Source organism: Ursus maritimus, unplaced genomic scaffold (genome assembly GCF_017311325.1).
Source record: "Ursus maritimus isolate PB19 unplaced genomic scaffold, ASM1731132v1 scaffold_4, whole genome shotgun sequence".
Taxonomy (NCBI): domain Eukaryota; kingdom Metazoa; phylum Chordata; class Mammalia; order Carnivora; family Ursidae; genus Ursus; species Ursus maritimus.
In genome coordinates this window covers 75,350,013-75,363,600 of record NW_024426552.1, presented here as the reverse complement: position 1 = coordinate 75,363,600, position 13,588 = coordinate 75,350,013, and the positions used below count along the sequence as shown (strand labels likewise).

At 40.5% G+C, this 13,588-nt stretch overlaps 1 protein-coding gene across 16 annotated transcripts in view; it reads left to right on the top strand.

The window, feature by feature from the left end:
• Positions 1–8,065, top strand: part of LOC103676028 (LIM domain containing preferred translocation partner in lipoma) — a 644,793-nt gene extending 636,728 nt beyond the window's left edge. For all 16 annotated transcript variants that reach the window (XM_040621467.1, XM_040621465.1, XM_040621452.1 and 13 more), the window contains 2 exons: positions 1,520–1,640; positions 4,521–8,065. In XM_040621467.1, the coding sequence (XP_040477401.1) occupies positions 1,520–1,640; positions 4,521–4,649 (250 nt within the window). In that variant the 3' untranslated portion in view covers positions 4,650–8,065. The remainder of the gene's footprint in view (positions 1–1,519; positions 1,641–4,520) is intronic.
• The last annotated feature ends 5,523 nt before the right edge of the window (positions 8,066–13,588 follow it).

Below are 13,588 nucleotides of genomic sequence, written 5' to 3'. Positions count from 1 at the left end.
TCACGATTCAATGACAGGCGAGACATACTTCTGACCTCACAGAGCTTACAGTCTCGGCGGGCTTGGGGAAAGGAAATTCTGCACTGGATTCCGGAAACCTGCTCATTTCACTACTGATGACCCAGATTCAAAAATAATCAGGTAGTCCAAAGCAGTTTTTTTTTTTTTTTAACCACTGAGTGTAAACTTCTCGCATAAAATGCCAATTATAACAACTCTGATTACTGCTGCAGTCGTACCATGATCCTTTTTAATTTTTCTTTCATAGCAATCAATTGATCTGCTGCTTAATTCATATTTATTTAGATTGCAGCCACACAGATGCCTTTTGGGTTCTGCCAAGAAAATTAATATGTACATATAGAGTATAATGTATGTAAAACTGCTTTGACAACCATAAAGTACTCTGCAAAGTATTAGATTACTATCATTATTTCTTTTTAAGTCTTACTACAAATAGATAAATTTTAACGTCATTAATCTCAAAACCATTACCATGAAAAAAACCTGCTCGCACAGTCTGTCTTTTTTTTTCCCCCCATGTCTTCGGTTTTTATCCGTGGCCATTTCAAATCATGTCTCAATTCACACCTTCCCAAATGCCACCCCTCTTTTCCAGGAGGTGCAGATGAATACACAGCCTGTATTTGCAGCCTCTTAATCTGTTACGAGAAACAAATTTTAGGGCCGTCGGTCATATTAAGGAATATTAAGAGATTAGGAAATATTAAAATTCCTCACCACCAGTTAACCTCAAAAGCACACATACGTGTGTGCATAGCTACACGCGTCAGTGTCCACACCTTTTGAAAGTGCTGAGACCCTCTAAAGAATAAAGAACTTGACAGCTTTTGAACTTTTTTTCTTTTCAAACCAGAGCTGAACACAGATGAAATGCAGGAAGTGCAAGACTTGGTCGTAGTGAGTTTGTAGTAAAGTTTGGTGTATTTAAACTCACTAACCTCTGCCGTTTTGAAAAGATATGTGGTTGAGGTTTCTTGTGTTAATTCCTAGCTCAGTTTCATAGGAAGAGGCTCTAATAAGTGGGAATGACACAGTTACCAACCTCAGAGTATTTGTGTAGGGCCCGGGGAGCACGTATAAAAGTCTAGAAGCAAAAGTCAAGCAAAGGAAACAAGGAAGGGCCCCCAGGACCCTGCCCTAGCCCAGGGTCTGTGTTTGCAATCTGTCCACCAGCGAACTTCATGCAACATATCAAGTGGCCAATAGCTCCTAGGTGCTCTTTATGCATAAGTGATACACACACTAACTCCCCCACCTCACCAAATATCACAATGTTCATGGTCTAGAAGGACCTCAACAGTCACCAAATCTAAATCCCTTATTTTACAGCTGAGGAAGCAGACCCGGAGAAGGAAAGTAACTTGCTCAAGGTCACACAGGATGACAGAGCAGATGTCTGACCCTTGGCTGACTCCTTTTCTTTTCACTTCTGGGTCTCACCCATTTGTCAATGTCTATCCTCAATGCCTAACCAGACCTGTGTCTCCATTTTCAGGAAATTTGCCCCCCGATGTTCTGTGTGCAAGGAGCCTATCATGCCAGCCCCAGGCCAGGAGGAGACTGTCCGGATTGTGGCTCTGGATCGCGATTTCCATGTGCATTGCTACCGGTGTGAGGTCTGTGGTCAGCGTCCCCACCCTGTCAGGCCATGGCAGGCATGGAAAGGCCCAACAGAACTTGGTTTTTGCAAATATAGCAGTTATTTAATCTGGGAAAGCCCCCTGGTGCCTGTGTTCACAGGACCCGGGTTTTAGATTTTAGGCCTTCATTTAATGCTAGTGACACTGGATAAGTCACTTTACTGCTCAGTCTCAATTTCTCCACCTGTGAAAAGAACTCAGATTCTTATAAACCTCCCCAAATTTGGCCAAGCGACTAAAATGCAAAACTATATATTAAAGGATATTGTAAATCACAAAGTCCTAAATTAGTAACAAATGGTATTCTTGTTACTGTTACTATTATCAGTACACTGAATCTTTAACCGTGGCTCTGATACTTTTATGGCACAGAGATGCCATTCTCACCCATCGAGAAGGATAAAAATTCACTCCTCTCAAAGAGGTGGGAACTTGATGTTCCAGGTCATGGAGATTGGTTGACTTACAAGCACTGACTGAGCACTCAAGACAGGCTGTCAGGCGACTGCTAAGGGGTCCAGGGAGGTACGTACAGGTGCTATGGGAATGCACACAGGAGGCCTGTAACCCAGGCTGGAAGTGAAAAGGAAGGCTTTCTGTCCAAGGGACATGCAGTCATTTCTACAGCAAAGGGCAGGAGTCCTTCCCCTATAATCTGTGTGTCAAAAGGGCACTATATTCAGAAAGTGATTTTAAAAAGTTTTCGTATCCTGGTTCTAGTTACCCAGAGCCCCTGCTTTGAAGCTGTTTTCTTGTTTTCCACTAGCTCTCCCGAGGACAGTAGTTCTCAGTCCTCTCTTCTCTCTGCGAAGGATGGTATGAACTGCCTTACCACCACGCCCTCACACATTGGTTCATCTAGTCCCACTGGGTGATCTTCCCAAGACACTGGGGCTGGCGGGGCTGCCCCTGGTGCTCTGGGACTGCGTTCATTGCACTCACTGCCCTAGCTGAAACCCACCACCCGATTGATGTGGGGTTCTTTGTTTTGCCCTAGAGCCCAAGTTGCATCTCTCTCTGTGTCCTTAGCATGAGAAAAGATGATAAATTTGCAGCTTTTACATCAGATGTTATGACTACAGAGGAATAACCAGCTCCAGCCTTAAAACTAACCCCAATCGTAAGTGTGAAAGAGCTGCTAGATGCCTTTGAGGTCGTTTTACAGATGGAGAAATTGAGGCTTAAAGAAGAAAAGCTTGCCAGCATTGCTCCCACACTCCCTACGCATACGAATAGGCTTTGACTTTTAATGGTTTTGGGTTTTGTGCCCAGATGTGTGAAAGTTACATCTCCTTCCAGAGGAAATGAGAGCAGTACAAATGAAGTTTGCTTTAAAGTCCTGTGAAGTTTTTTACAAAACAAAGCTATAGCATGGGAGGAGCACTGAATCAGAAGAGGGCAGACCGTCCTTCTAGTCCTACCTCAGACACTGCATGGCAATGGAGAACTCACTTCCCTCTCTGCTCCTCACTTCCCCATCTCTATAAACGAGGAGGGTGTACCGGACGCCCCGGGTGGCCCCTTTGGGTTCTCAGAGTCAAGGCGTTGATGATGCCAACACTGTCGTTGACTCCAAGGCTCTTCACGGTGCCCAGGTGACCGTAGAGGTCAGCTCATTAAATGCTTACAGCCCTGTCATTTATGAAATTTCCTTCTTTCTTTATTGCGATGAAAAGAGTTCACTTAATTCCATTATGCAGTGTCCCGAATGCCTCTAGAGCAGCAGAATATCTGCTTGCTCATTTTGGCAAAGCCAGGGGGAGCCTGACTCCTGCTGCCATGGCTGCTGCTTTCTGAGCTTTCATTTAATTGTTAGTCAAATGCAGATGTGAGGCCCAGTGACCTCCTTACTGTCTTAATGGACAGCAAAAGCAGGGCATGCAGGGGTGGTCGCCTTTTGGAAGAGTTTCTGCTGAAGTTAGCAAGGGCACGCACCGCCAGAGGAAGTCCTGTATTTTTCTTTTCAAAGAAACTTCCATTTCCTCCAAAGGTAAGGGCAGGATTTGGCTGTTACATGACACTTTTCAAAATGGAGCTGCAAAGGTGCTGTTGACAGTCTTACGGTTCCTTTGATCCTTTATAGCTCTGTAGCTCCCGTATTTGTTTCAAAGTACATCCACATCCATTTCCCTCTTTGATCCTCCCAACAGTTCGGTGAGGTGGGACGCAGGAATTCTTTTCAGTGGCACAGGGGCAGAGCTAAGGGGTGGCCCGGGAGGGGCCGTCTCCCCGTCCAACACATTCCTCTGCACCACACTGTCTCCTTCAGAACATGCAGCAAGCCAGTGCTCCCAGCACCCTTCAGGGTTTTATTTTCCCACTACAGTTGGGGCCAGTATGCAGAGCCTAGGGCTGGCCCTTCTGCTTGGAAGGAGGCACTCCACAGCCCTGCTTCTGCCCGAAAACAGCCAAGGAATTCTGTCCCTGCACCTGTGTATTCCTTTTGAGAGATCCTCAGACTCATGATAAAGGGTAAAGCTGACTTAGCGGTTAGGGATCTCCTCTTGTTTTCTTTTCTCTTGTTCTTGCTACTTTTGTTGCTTGGGTGAGAGAACAAAACCACTACTTGGGGCCCCAGACCCTTGGGTTCTTCTCTTCTTGGACTTGCCTTTCCTATGAAGTCACCTGAAGGGGGGTCATTTGACTTTGTTTGTGTTTATGTCCCCAGTCTCTTGTGCGGCGCAATTCCAGGTAGTGTGTTGTTTCCTGGGGAAGAACTGGAGGGGGGCGGCGGTACAGGGAGAAGAAAGGTAGTAAGTGGCCATGGTATGGAGGCCTCTCGCAGAAAGCTAAGGAAGGCATCCTCATGTCCGTCGTTTCCAGTTTCACTCACATCCCTGCCGTCTGTTTGTCCAGGATTGTGGTGGTCTCCTGTCCGAAGGAGATAACCAAGGCTGCTACCCCCTGGACGGACACATCCTCTGCAAGGGCTGCAACTCCGCCCGCATCAGGGTGCTCACCGCCAAGGCCAGCACCGACCTGTGAATTCAGTCGCCTGCTCCGCTGGTTAGTTGGTGACGCCGAGAAGAAGGAAACACAAGAAAAAGATAAGAAAAGAAATGGGAAAATACAGGAAAGGCAATCACGCCGTGGGATGGTCTCTGTTCTTCATCTAATATTAACCTTTCTTTAGAAGCACATAGATGATGTGATTTCTTTTTTTTTAAGTTTTCACCAAATACACATTTCACATTTAATCATGCAGGACCTTGATGGGCCTTTGTTCCCAAGGACTTCCACATTTTTGCACGGATTATACTCCATCCCGTTCACTTCTGCATTCCTGTAACTTTTAATCCCTATGTTTGCCTCACTTTTCATCTGCTTGAATGGCTTTTTTTAGTGTGGTATTTGCTGTCACACAGTTTTTCCTGGGTGAGTCGGCCAACTTACAGGTGCTTTTAGGCTTGAAGGGTCCATCTTATCAGTTCCTTGCGGCCTGTGATCAGAAAAGATCGCCATTCTTTTTCTGTGTATTGAAAAGTACAGCTTTCTGTTGCTCTAAACTGGTCACACCCCTTGGGGGACGGGGGGAAGCGTGCCATGTGTATGTTAGGCTACAAAGAATTTAAGCTGTAAATTACATAGGTTAAAACAAGCCCAAATTTAATTTGCCACCCAATTTGGTTGGAAATTCAAAATCTCTAGTGACCAGTGGTCAGGGCTCATTTGAAAACAGATATTGGTGAGAGAAATCCAAAGTTTGCTTTTTTTGTAAAGGAATTACAGGTGGGATATGCTGGGGAAAAAGCATTTTGGGGGTATTTTGAAAAGCCTATTATTATCCCACAGTACCATCTTAAGATTTCCTTTTTCCATGCTACCTAGACATCGTAATTCAGACAAACTTTGTTTTCTCTGAAACATAACATTTCTGATACTGTCCCACTTCTCATCTCAGACATACTGCCATGTTTTGTTTTGGGTTTTTTTTGTTTTTGTTTTTGTTTTTATAATATCCAAATACAACTACCAAAGTTGAGTTTTCTCCAGAGGAAGACAGTTGTAAAGAACTGTTCCTATTCTTCTCCCCCACCCTGCCCCCCAGGCCCGGGTCCTTTTTGCCTGACAACTGCAAATCAGATACACAAAATAAAATTGTGAAGTTTTGTTTAGTTTACTTTAAAAAGACAGGAAAGCTTGAAAAAATTGTGAAACCGCAGTTTCATCACTCCCATAATCCTGCTGCAACTCAGATTGCATATCACGGGAGACGTTTTCATATCATCGATGTGACATTTACACCACACTTTCAAAGACGATCACTGAAAAAAAAATTGCCTTTCTGAGCTAAAAATATGCAGACTCTCTGCTTGGAATCTTTATTCAAACTCTTACTGGGCATTGAAACGCTTGCTTGCCAACTACAGAACCATTCTATTGGGTTCTAACTTGTTTCTTTTAAAGAGAGACTCCCGTCTTTGTAACGGCAGGTTGCCATTTTGTAAACTAATCGGGTATTTTGGATTGAGATTTCTTAAACGTTTCTTCAAATCTTCCACAAGTATATACTTTTAAATTATGAAGTATTTTAAGTATACACAAAATATAAATAATAATATAATGAATCCCTGTATACATAACACCCAGTTTAAGAAATCCAGTAAAACATATAGTTACATTCCCTTACTCACCCTTCCCTGAGTCCACAAATACCTTTTTCGTGATTATAACGTGATGAAGTCGATTTTCTAGTCTGACTTTTATTTTAATTTTTAATTTTAACACTAGAACCGAAATGAAAAATTATTTGTGCATGTTTTGAATTATACCCCATGCCTCAGGAATTCCAATTACATTTATTTTACTTTAGTAGGAATGATTGTAAAAATGGTTCCGTTTTCTTTTCTTTTTTTTTTTTCAATAAGAAATTCTTAAGCCTACGGTCATTAGCTCATCTAAGTTAATTTGTGGCTCTTTTGCCTTGGTTACCCAGAGTAACTGCCAGAGTTGCGACTTTTCAAAGTTTTCTTGGGAAACTTTGCCTTTCCTTACTTTGCTCCTCTTATCATTGGCCTTGTAGTTTTCTCAATGTGAAATAGAATGGAATTCATTTTGGGCAACATGTGAATTTTAGGATACAATAGCGACTGTATCTCTGAATTTCTGTCCTCCAAATTCGAGATCAGACATCCTGATGACCTCAGAGAGCACTGACTATTAAACAATTGGAGAGATAATGTAATTTGCTTGAATTGCTTCAGCAATTTGTTTCCTATGAAATACTTGGGGGAAATTCTGTTTATGCCAAAAGCCCAATTTATTGAGAGATGGATTTTATCTCTTGAAGTGCAGTCATATTATTATGAATTTTGCCAAAAGAGAAAAATGTATGAAATATTTATACTATAAAAATGCAATAACATTCTACTTGTTTGTTACATTTAAGTCCATGTGTAACTAAATGTTTACAAGCCAAAACATTTTAAAAAGAGAGATAAAGTTATAAGAAAATGTTGTCACAGACCCATCACTGTGGCATTGCCAGAATACTGCTTTCTTTCAATCTTTATAGTACATTTTATCACATAACCTCAGAGTATCTTTACCAAAGAGCTTTAAAGTAAATCTCTTTTTAATATAGACTTATTATACTTTTATAATAATGAATGTGCACAAACACATATGCAGAAATATTTAGATTTAGATTTCTTTTCTTTCACAAGGTATAATAAGGAAAGGATCCTACATATTTTATTCCAGGATTTCTTAAGTACATGATTTATATTGCTTTCTTGTCTTTCCTATTAATCATTTGGTTTAAACAATGCCAAATCACTTTTTACTGTTTTAGTTACATGAAATTTTGCCTATAACAGAGACAGAAAGATCACATTACCTTAACAATTATAATTCCTTTGTCTTTTGGTATGTTTTCCTGATTGTTATTTAAATTCATAAATAATAGGAAAATCAGAGTTTATAAGAGAAAATTTGTTAAACTATACCGGCTTTAAAAAATTGTCAAGAGCACGAATATTTGGTAATTCTGTGGGATGAGAGACATGGAAAAGGAAAAAAAACCCACCATGTCATGGGCTCTGCACACCATTTCAAAATCAGATTTCTTCACTGTCTGGATCCCTAGCTCACACTGACTCAACGTGGAGTCTCGTTTGCAAGCAAAATTGCATTTAAAACTCAAAACTAAGTCATGCGTCCCAACATAAGGCATCAAAGCTTTGAGATGCTGGACATCTCTGCAGCTCAAGGATGTGGGTTCTTTTTCCTGTCATTGACAAATTGTTTTCGTAGGGGCAACGTCTCCGATCAAAATTACTTCATCGGCTGTATGCTGACTAATGCAGCCGAGATATCAACACTATCATTGTTTCCGCGCTACGCATGATTCTGCAAAGATGTTTATTGTGATGTTTAAAGTATATAAAACTCTAACTACATTTAAACACGTGTTTTTATTTGGGTTCAGAGGAAGAAAGAGAGCACTTTTACAACGGGGCTGTAGTAGAGGGTTTGTAGAATATAGACCGGACTCTAAAAACACAACTTCCAACAATTTTCCTAATTAGTAAAAAATCCTAATAATGTGAACCAGCCAGGAATAACAGTGTTATTTCTATTTGATATGGTTTGGGCTTCTCTTGTCAAATCTGCGTCGGCTGCCCCCTGATCCCTCCGTCATCAAGTTTTGAAGGGTGTCGGGGAAATTATGGCAGCTGCTAGGGAGATCAGGGAAACACTGATGTGACCTCCCAGCCTCTCACCACTCCTCTTGGCTTGGAAAGGCTTCTTTTTCTCATAGACAGTTCTAGAAATATTGCCATGCTACCTTAGTATTTCACATTTGTAGTTTAAACAAGTGATTGTCCATCTGTTGCCTCGAGCTACAGTACATGTGTGTTATGAATGAAATATGACAGCATGTTCCATACCCTGCTTTAGCCATCTGTAGGAAACCAGTAGGCTGAAAAAGATATGCCTCTGCAAAGTGTGCCTGAAGTCCCGTTCTTGAGATCGCTCTCTCGGGGCACTTTCGTGGGAGACGATCAGAGAGCAACATGTATGTGTGCCTTATTTTTAGAGTCTCTACACTTCTACTCCACTAGAGAGCCCGTAACGTTAGTCATCATCTCCCAGATTTCCAAGATACACTCATCGAAAGGAAAACAAAATCCAGAGAAGCGTAAACTCTTTATCTTAATGTGTTCTAATAGTCTTTCTTTTCTCCTTGTCTCTTGGAAGGACCTTGTGGATTCCTGAATTAAGAAAACACTTTTTTGGGGCGCCTGGGTAGCGCAGTCGTTAAGCGTCTGCCTTCGGCTCAGGGCGTGATCCCAGTGATCTGGGATCGAGTCCCACATCGGGCTCCTCCGCTGGGAGCCTGCTTCTTCCTTTCCCACTCTCCCTGCTTGTGTTCCCTCTCTCGCTGGCTGTCTCTCTGTCACATAAATAAATAAAAAATCTTTAAAAAAAAAAGAAAACACTTTTTTGCCAGAAGGTGATGTTTCAGATGTTGTTAGTGATGATGTCTGGTCCTGCTCTGGTTGTAGTCGGATAATGAAGGTAGACTTCCATTGGAGCCTTTCCCACCCATTCAGCATATCCACTTTCAGTATTTGTCATAGCTTTTTGGTTTGTCTGTTGTCTTAATTTAATAGTGGACAGAACAGGTTGAGTTCTGAGTCATTCTTATGGGTACAACCTTGGACGTGTCAGGTTATTTACGTGACAGATACATAGAATGAAACTCTTCTCAAGAGACTGTTGTCTGGGTCCCATATTACATATTATTTCAAACCTTTAAAAATTATCTGATTAAAAATTATTAAAGTTATTAAATTCTAATTATTAAAAATCATTAAATTATTAATTGTTATTAAAAATTATTAAAATTATCTGATTATCTGATTTGGTGAGAATTCTTCTTCTTTCCCTCTTCACCTCTTTTTCTCCCTCCTTTTTTTCCTCCTGCTTTCCTTTCTTACATTCTGTCCTGCTTTTCATCCTACCTATTAATATTATTGTGCTTGGAGTTTTCATAAGTAAATTGTATCAGTGCCTTCTGATCTTTACGGAATTATGACCATATTAAGGGAAGAAGGCTACCATCAAATTTACACAGCATCCATAAATCCTTCCTTTAAAAGGGCACATTTTCCAGATTGTGTTTATTCATAAAGTGAGATGAGATAATAGAGTCTTTCAGTTTTATTTTAATGAGTTTTCATCAGGGACTCAGATCATAGAGTTCTTGGCAAATTCATTTATGACTGTCCTACTTTTCTCAGCTATATGCAAAGTGATCTTTCTAAGACTAGGTTAAGAATTAAAAAAAAAAAAATCCAAAGCATTTTGGCCAACAAAACAATCATATTTTTAAGTGGTGTGGCATGTTATTTTATTCCTAATGAAACTTGGTAATTTTCCTCATGGCAAGGAAAAACTATTATCCTTCCAGAATTTTTAGACATATCAGCGTTTTGCCTGTGAGCATAATATTAAATCCTAATAGTTGAATCACAGTATTTTACAGGGGGTAGGTCAGCACCAGAGTTCTTCCTAGAGCCCAGTTCACAGGCCTGTAGTATGTTTATAAAAAGCAAAAAAGCAACCTGAGAAGAACAAGTCTCTCAGTAAAGCATTTTGGTAAAATTGGGCTTTGAGATTCTTTTGAACTCTGGCTAATGTTGGCAAAAATATGCCCTCCATGTCCATTTTTGTTTAAATCTATTTGGGAAAGCTTATAATTCTAGGGATATATTTCCACTTTTGGTTTCTGCTCTCACTTCCACTTTCTGTAAGTTTTCACAGGATTGACATTAATTTTCCCTTTTCAGAGGGTCACCTGAGGAAAGTAAAATATACTTAATACATATTCAATTCAATACATCAATGAATTTGCCAAGTCTCAGTGGGTATGTCGTTTTGATACCAAAACAGAGGGTTTTTTTTGGGGGGGGGGTTGTTTTTGTTGTTTTTTTTTTTAACCTGTTTCCAAGAAGAGTGGGATTCGAGAGACAAAGGAGGGATTTAAGAAAAGGAACGTCTACAATTAAAATGATGGCAGGAGAGTTCTGGGAAAGTGTCACTCTGAGAACTGTCAGAGGGGTTTTAGGCATCAGCAATTGTAGTTGTTTAAACAAGTGAAATGTTTATATTTCCAAGTTTATGAGGTATTTAAAAATCACTACGGATAACCATATGTTTTTCCCTTGTCGGAAGAAAGTGAAATGAGAGCAGCTGCTAGGCCCCATGACATGATCGTAGCTACTCCAGGAATTTATAACGCATGTCCTTTCACGCCCTCCAAGAGAGGGGCATAGGTCATTCTCAGCCTATAAGATGGTGATACATATTCTGACATATTCTTGGGCACACCGCACCATACCCTAAGCATCTCCGAAGGTTAGAAGTTCCTGCTTTCACACATGCAGTGTTTTCTCCCTTTCCAGTACTTACCTGACGATGACAGTAAGTAGGAGTTTAGGTCTTTTGTTCTCTTGTTGCAATCCAGTCATCTGCTATCTGTAACATTGTGTCTAAACAGCCAAACTGATTTGTACTAGTTTTCTCTTCTTTAGTTGCAAACACAGAAAACTAACTATCTTCCTAACTTTTAAAAAAGGAAATATAAAATGGCTTATTTTCCTTTAAAGGACACTTAGTCCTTTCTCTATTTTACTTTCCTGCCCCTTGTGCAAGAAGGGGTAGACAATGCTTTCGTTATCGAGCATGCATGTGGCTTGTGGAAAGTGCTATGGAAAGTGCATTTTTATTCATGAACACTTCTCCCCTTGAAATCACACACACACACACAAATTACTAAAATCTTGCTCTTTATTTCTGATTGTTACTTAATTTATCCACATTCTCTAACCACACTAATATTTATCTCTATTTCCAGCCCTTGTTATAAACAAAAATTAATGTTCTAAAAGCAAAAAGTTATATATACTAGAGAGAGGAGAAAACCTATAGCTAACTCGTTTGTAATAATTTAAGATACTTGCATTAATCTTTCCTTACAATATGCCTGTTTATATTTTTCCAAGCTACTCATCCACTTAGGGGCAAGAGAAAACCTTATGCATCTAACTCTGATAGGCATTTAACTCAGTAACCCAAACAGCAGCCTTATTGAACAACCCACATAATGGATTCAATCAACTTGGCAGTGAATGTAGCTTCTAGTTCACTTCTCAACCCCAGAGGTAGAATGGTTTACCAAGAATGAGCAGGTCTCGTTATGTCATCTTGTGTTCTATACTAGTGTAGAGGGTTCTAGCAGACCCCGGACATCCATCGGTGGTGTTCCCAGACAAACACCGAATCACGGGCTCTTTAAAGACCTGAATCTCCTCTGTTATTTTGCTGGCAAGTCACCATCTCCTATCTTAGACCTGGTCAGTATGTAGTACTGTCCACAGCATCCATTCTGCTATTAGGGCAGCTCTTTTCTACAGAATTTCTTCCTCGTGCTGCATATAAATTTGTCTCCAGGGCTTCGCAGAACAGGTCTAAATCTTTTCTTCAAGGTCAGATATCAGATATCACTAACTTTTTCGACTGTTTCCTGTTTATTGACATGGTGTCAAGTCCAACCACCCTTCTGCTTCTGCTTTGAACACTTGGACAAATAGCTTCTAATTTTATTTCACCCTACTTGATGAAACTTCGTAATCACCTTGGGTCAGGCTAGGTGGAAACACTTTCTTTGGGGGTTGAAAGTAAATGGAATTGAAGTCACCCAAAGGAAACTGATAGTCAATGTGGAAATTTCCACCAAGAACTCAGACCCAAGAGAGTGGAAGGCAGATGAGGCTAGATCTTCCAGGTGGACAAAACAGACCTTTTATGTTGTATCCTGTACTATTTTTGATGTAGCCAAAATCAAAGTCATTCTGAAAACAAGAAACAAGCTAACCCCTGTACCGTCTGTAAGATTCCCACTTCTTGGTTAATGTTCATAAAGTCTCTGTAACCCTGTCCCTTTGTCTCTTTCTTCTCGATAATAACACATTTTTTGGTCCATGTTCCCATACTGATGATGCAAAAAGAGTTCCGGATACTTTATAGGGGTTTGACATAAATATGTACTTGCTGATTGGTTTTGAGATTCACTTCCATTTTCCTGCACTCAAATGTTTGTACCTAGAGAGGTTGCACTGTAGACCAAGTGAGGAGCTTCCCTCCATGATCAATTAGGAACTATCCTTAGGAGTCCGTATTTCTCTTTCCTTTTGTCTTTCTAACCTCGTCATCCCTTACTCATCTTAATAATTACTGTAAGAGAATCAGCCCCAAAGTAACTTTGATTCGGTCCAGCTGCAGTAAGATCAAACAGGTTCAGTCGGTACTCGGGAATATGGCATTGAGAAGGGTTCTTCCTCCCAGTGGCATCCGTAGGGCTTCACGGAGGAGTGAAATTTGGTAAGAAATGTTGAACTGATTCATTGACTTGATGTGGAAGTTGAAGGAAGAATATTTAAGGCACCAGAAACAATAGAAAAGCACAAGCTATCTTCAGAAAAGACCCTCTACTTTAAGTATTACGGATTCTGGAATTTCCTTAAGAGGAGAAAAAAATGTCCAGATATTCAGGGTCAATGGGAAGGTAAAGGGCATAGAGGAAGGCTAATTCCACTGCTATTTTCTGTCTTGTCTCTTTATAGTTGGAAGATAGGATGAGGTGCCAAAATATAAGCCAGCGCATACAGTATGAACAAGAAGCTTTATAACATAGGTACCCTACTCTTAGAGCGAACACGTGTGTCTTTTGAACCCCTGCAAGAGAAGAAGCAAGACATTCTTATTTTCTTGTGACGTTAGGTCAGCAATTAGAAAGGACCCTGCTATCACCTATTCCACTTGGTGTTAAAATTCCCTTACTGGTTCACTGCTAAGTGGTAATCCAGACTCCGTGTACGCGTCACCTGCATCAACAAGCTCATGACTTCTTGGGT